Here is a 6,000-nt window from a genome sequence, read left to right as displayed (position 1 = left end):
AATTTAACCTAACAATACATTTACAGTAATGGTGACAAAATGTCTTTTTCATTACAGTAATAACAGCCTACTTTAATCAATACTACCATGGTTATTTCATGATTATTCAATAATCAGTAAAATGTTTACATTTCTAGGCTTAATTTTGTATTTTCAAAAATATTATCAAAATACTTTGTAAATATTTCCTATAAATGCTACATATATCACTAAAAATATCTGACATATATACAAATCTGAAAATAACTATTTGATTTTTTCATTTAAAACCTAAAAAACTGCTGCCAAAATAACATCATTAAAATAAATACCTACAGAAATATGATACAAAAGTTAAAAAATTTCATGAACAGAAACTTGTGTGGCATCTCAGGTTATTTACATTTTTTCCCCTATCCATATATGTACAGTCATCTTGAAAAGACTAGAGGTTTGTAGATGTTTAATGAGTCCTGTTTGCCCTTGATCTTGCTAACAAACACGTTGATTCTCTGGCAACTAAACTAGCAAAAGCTGAAATACATAAATAAAAGGTATACAATAAAGTCAAATGATTTAATTTACTAGGTAACAAATGTGTGTGTGTGTTAGCTTCAAGTAACTTTTGAAGCTAACACAGACATTTGTTTTTAGTTATAAATGGGTAGATATAGAAATTGAAATATTAGTAATCAAGTTATAATAATGCTACTATGGTAACATTGTGTTCTCAAGAATTAGCATGCACCAAATATCTGTATACTAATTAGTTGTGGTCAATATAACTAATAAGGTTAGTTCTTATTTCCTTTGAAAAGAACATCGGCATTCAGGTAAACACAGTACAGAACTATATAATATATTATCCAAAGAAAATTTATTGTTCACTAGGGTGTGTTAAACACCAAAATAACTAATACTATGAATCATCAGTATATTGTGTCTGTAATTGAAAGCATTCTTAATTCGCTCAACTTGCCTGTTTAATCAATATAATGAAAATTTCACTTTAGTAAGAGGGGAAAGAAAAAAAAAAAAAAAAGAAAAGACACTATTACAGTATATTCATTTGGATTATCAATCTAATTTGATTAATTTGGATCAGACAACCAAAACAACATCATTAAAAAGTGCTAATGTTTTTGTTAATATGTTCAGATTGGTTGGCTGGCTGGCTGGGGAAATTTTAGTGCATTGACTACTTTGGTCATAGTCATGTATTATGCTCATGGATAGATTTGCATGTTATACAAGCTGAAAAAGCTTGTGGGGGGGGGGGGATTAGAACACCACATTACCTCCACCTGAGATTGGCTAATTACCCACTATTTCCATGATCTTAGTTACATTTAAAATACAGAACTTTCTGCAACACCTAACTGATGTTCTCCTGTGCCCATTCAAAAGAACTTTGTTTCCCTTTAATTTAATGCATTGAGAGTGGCAGCCATCGTCTGAAAGACAGTCAGCAGTCTCTTGATTCTTATGAACATTTTGTTTACCAAGCAAACTTTATAAGCAAAAAAAAAAAAGTGCCACAAATTTAAATTACAAATTCAAAACTTGTTCTTCACATATTTTTTAACTTTGACAATTCCATAAGACATCACCTTCTGAAAGTAAAAAATTAATAAGAACAAAAGAATTCACCCACTGACATTGAATGGAAGGGGAGAAAAAAGTCAGTGGTGTTTGATTAAATGGGTGACTGAGGCAGCCATGCATATGCCCATTCTTTTCTGCTACAATTCATTTTTATTTATTCAATTTTTTTTTACAAGGCTATTTCACTGAAAATAAGTAATGTTGAAAAACTGTGGTAGGATGAATTTTAATAAGAGGGGAAGGGGCAAAGCATAACATACAGAAATGCAGCACTGGCAGTATCCCATCTTGTTTGATGAAATGTTTGGCTTACATATAAGGTACCAGTTGTATACGAAAAGTCTTTCAATGTTTTGACATTATTAAATGTAAAAAAAAAAAAATTTAAAGCATGATGGCAATAGAAATGCAGTAGTTATTTTGCAGATCTGAGGATTAAGGAGCAACTCATGAAATTAATGTTAATAAATCCAAAAAGATAAATTTTTTTTACATACAATAACATGTCATTTTCTCTGAATGATTTAACTGTAGATTTAGATTTTATTTAGTGTGGTAAGGTGGTCTCTCAGTTCCATTAGATTAGAGAATTATAGGCTCAATCTATAACAGCAAGGATTGTAAAGATGACAGGGCTGTACAACACATCTCAGACTCCAACTACAGGGATCAGCCCCACCTCCAATATCACCCTCTTTCTCAGTATAAAATACAACCCAATGAAGTTCCTATGGATGGACTGGCACCCTGCAATCCTAGTCCTAACCCCAATGGAACTAGCATAATAGGGATGAAAGCTGTGGCCAACATTAATAGGTATAGCTCATTGCAGCCTTAGATTTCACTTCCAGTCAGCTGATTAGCATTGCCAGAATCAGCCAAGATCCTTCAGCCACACAATGACATGTTCTCAATCCAATCTAATTATCCAATAATATATACTACCACATAGTCAAAACAGTTCAATTCTTTCTTTCTTTGCATAGTAGAAGGACTCTCTGCTTTGTTGCAGACCTATATATACAGCAGCTTGTTCATGACTATACAAGTGTATTCAGCTCAGTTAATTTTGTTGTTTAACCTCCCGAAAAGATTTCTGTCAACTTTACACCTCTAATATTTATAATTATTTAATCTATGTAAACAAATTATATGAAATACTTATGACTTTTTTTTTTAAAATGCCAAATAAAATTGATTATTTTTTGCTCTGATTAAATGAACAAAACATACACAAAAAGATTAAACATGGAAGTAGTCTCAAGATAAGCTCACCCCTGTCACTTAATCCATTTCCAAAATTTTCACATGCTGTCTTAAGGTGCATCAGAACATAAATCCTCAATAAAACTGCAAGCACTCCTTGTGGGAAAAAAAAAATTATATTATAATATTAATAATAATACAAACATACATGTGTTGTAAAAGACACTTTAAAAGTTTCTGCATGATGCAAAGTAGGATACATTTCATAAGTTTAAAAAGGGCCAAATTACTATTAGCTATTTTATATAAGGTGCAGCTATTAAATAATGAGACTGTTGCAATAAAACAAATATAATGAAATATTTCGTACCTTACAAGTTATTCTCTTAAAAATAATTGCATTGGGCTTGCACACACTGTTCAACGTTTCTTCCAAGCATAGAAACATTTCTGAAGGTAATCTTCTGTAAGCCCTTTTAACACTTCAGTTGTTCTTTAGATGAATGTCTTCAATGGACTGAAAATGGGTTCCCTTAAGTACACTTTTCAGTTCAGGGAAGAGAAAAGTCACAGGTTTGGCAAGTAGGGTGCATGTTCACACACAGGGATTTGTTTTCTTGGCCAGAAATTGGTAAACAAAGAGTGCAGTGTGTGTGCTGGAGAATTGTCATGATGGAGTATCTAACCATTGTTCCACATTTCAGGTCTCTTCCTTGGAATTCTGTGTTCAAGTAGGGAGACCTCATCTGAAAAAAGACACAATAAGCTTCTTGAAAGGGTTCAAAGATGGGCAACTCGAATGATGAGATCAGAAGAAGGATAACTGTATGAGTAAAGACTCAGATTATTTAGGCTACAGAGCTTGGCAACAAGGCACCTCAGAAGTGACCTGATTGAGGTTTAAGGCTCTAAGAGGGATTAGCAAAATGAATGAAGGTGGAATTCTCATATAAAGAATTCTAGAACTAAGTTTTCTTTTAGCCAGCTGGAACAAGTTGCCCTTGTAGCTAGTTGACACCAACAGTTTGAATAAATTCAAAGGTCAACTGGACAGTTTATATAATTTGCATTTATTGTAAATTAGCATATGTAATTTGTATTTTCTTATCTACTTGTTTGTTTTTTTTTTTTTATTGGCTATATGGCAAATACTATTACTACTATTACTAAAACAAGAAGCATGGTTTTAATTCTGATTCTGACATTCTTGCCTTTTTTTTTTTGGTATGGGAGATTGTTTTGTCTTGCACTGCATTTGCTATTGTTTAGTTTCTGTGTCATAGTGGAACAGCCAGTACTCAGAAAGTCTGGATCTTCTTCAATTTTTTTCAAACATCTTCACAAACTTGGAGTCTTTTCATTCGTTGGCCTTCATTCAAAATTTTTCTAACTGTGCCTTTGTCCATATGGAATTCTGATACAACCATTCTAATGCTTAAACAATTATCATGTCTAATCAAAGTCCTTACCTGGTCCATATTTTCATCAGTTTTCATAGATACCAAATGACCTGGTCATTTATTGTCTTCTAAAAATCTCTCTTCCTTCTAAAAATCTTTCATGCTTCAAACATGCACACTCTTGCAATAGTATCTTCCCCATAAACTTAATGTAACAACTCAACTTTCAGTTGATGTTTTCTTTGGTTTGGTTGAAAATTGAGGTTGATTTGTTGTTCGATTCTTTGTTCTGTCATTTTTCTAGCAGACTGCAAAAATACAAGGTAATGAAACCTGTCTCACTGCAAAGCAAATGAGTGTGTTGGAACATGGCAGAGATCTAGGGAAAGGCTTAAAGTCAACTGATGTGCCTTTGTTTCAGAGGTGGTGCCTGGTGTGTAGTGGCTGCACTGAAGTTTTTTTTTTTTTTTTTTTAGTTGTTGGCGCATCAGCTTATGTGGCCATAATGCACCTCCCAATGTTTTTGCATTTTATACTCTGATCCAAACCCGCGACCTTTGGGTTACCAGACAGGCACTTTACCCACCCAGCTAGCCCGGTCGGCTACACTGAAGTCTTATTATTTAATAGCCCACACTTTCCTTATAAAGCTAAAATTAATCTTTACCTGATTATTATTAATAGTTACCTGTTGACTAATTCAGGATCTATTATGCATATAATTATAAAATGCTAGATATCAACAAGAAATGTGTAATTAAATTAACAACTATGTAAACGAAGTCACCATAATTTACTAGTTCTGCTATCTCTACAGTCACTACCACAAAACGTCTGAAAATAATTTGTAATTCTTTAAGAAATCAAAGGCAGATTACACTCTGTGCAGGTTGAAGTGCTCATTATTTCACCAATTTACATCACAAAGCATCCCATTTATTCAGCACCAATTTTAAACAAAAAAGATTGAAATTGGTAATAATTGAATCCATGAAATCAAACTAAGTTCACAATTTTTGAGGGTGCTCTAGTTACAGAAGAGAACAGTTGGTGGATTTTTGGCTGCTGTAAAGGGATAAGTATTTTTAATTTTTACTGTATTCTTCGTTAATTAACATACTACATTGTGTTTTACAGAGATATTAAATAGGTTTAGTAGCATTCGTTAGCTTCTTATTTTGAATTTAACTAGTGATTTTTGAAAGTTACTACTCCCGGTGTTGGCACCAATATTGTTGAACTAGTTGCCATATTGTAGTCGATAAGAAATAGCGTAACGTATATATATATATATCGTAAACTGATAACGTAATATATATACAGGCATACCTCGAATAACGAATAGGATGCGTTCTACGAAATTACTTCGTTAAGCGAAACTTCGTTTTCAGAGGTAAAAATACTATGGCCAGAATAGGGATACGTTCCTACGTAAAGAAAATGAAAAGCTTTTTTTCCGAACAAAGAAAAGTTTTATTAAATAAACAGTCAACTTACATACAAAGTGAAATTACATTTTAAAATACGAGTCTAAAGTTGTTGTTTATGCTCTTTTTCTTTCATTTAGCAATTGCCTATACGAAGTTATTGCATTTAACACTGATCGCTTAACAATAACACTTCTTCCTAAATCAGGATCATTTTCACTAAAAAAATTTAAAACGTTTTCAATGTCATTTAAGCACCTTTTTAAATCTTTGGTTGTTAACACTTTTTCGGCAGGAACTTCTTTAACTTCGTCTTCATTAACTTTGTCTTCGTTGCTAACAAGGTTTTCTAAATCTTCCACTAAAAAAACATCATGTTCTGC

At 32.5% G+C, this 6,000-nt stretch overlaps 1 protein-coding gene across 1 annotated transcript in view; it reads right to left on the bottom strand.

Annotated features, from left to right (window-relative positions):
- Nucleotides 1–315: 315 nt before the first annotated feature.
- LOC150090326 (uncharacterized) overlaps nt 316–6,000 on the bottom strand; it is an 88,029-nt gene continuing 82,344 nt past the window's right edge. Inside the window, exons 9-10 of the mRNA XM_090390269.1 lie at nt 2,860–2,946; nt 316–513 (exon numbers count right to left, since the gene is read on the bottom strand). Of these exons, the coding sequence (XP_090246395.1) occupies nt 443–513; nt 2,860–2,946 (158 nt within the window). The 3' untranslated portion in view covers nt 316–442. The remainder of the gene's footprint in view (nt 514–2,859; nt 2,947–6,000) is intronic.

Source organism: Mastigoproctus giganteus, chromosome 2 (genome assembly GCF_048544385.1).
Source record: "Mastigoproctus giganteus isolate SK-2022 chromosome 2, ASM4854438v1, whole genome shotgun sequence".
Classification (NCBI taxonomy): Eukaryota; Metazoa; Arthropoda; class Arachnida; order Uropygi; family Thelyphonidae; genus Mastigoproctus; species Mastigoproctus giganteus.
The sequence above is the reverse complement of the archived record's forward strand: the minus strand, read 5'-3'. Positions and strand labels throughout refer to the sequence as shown.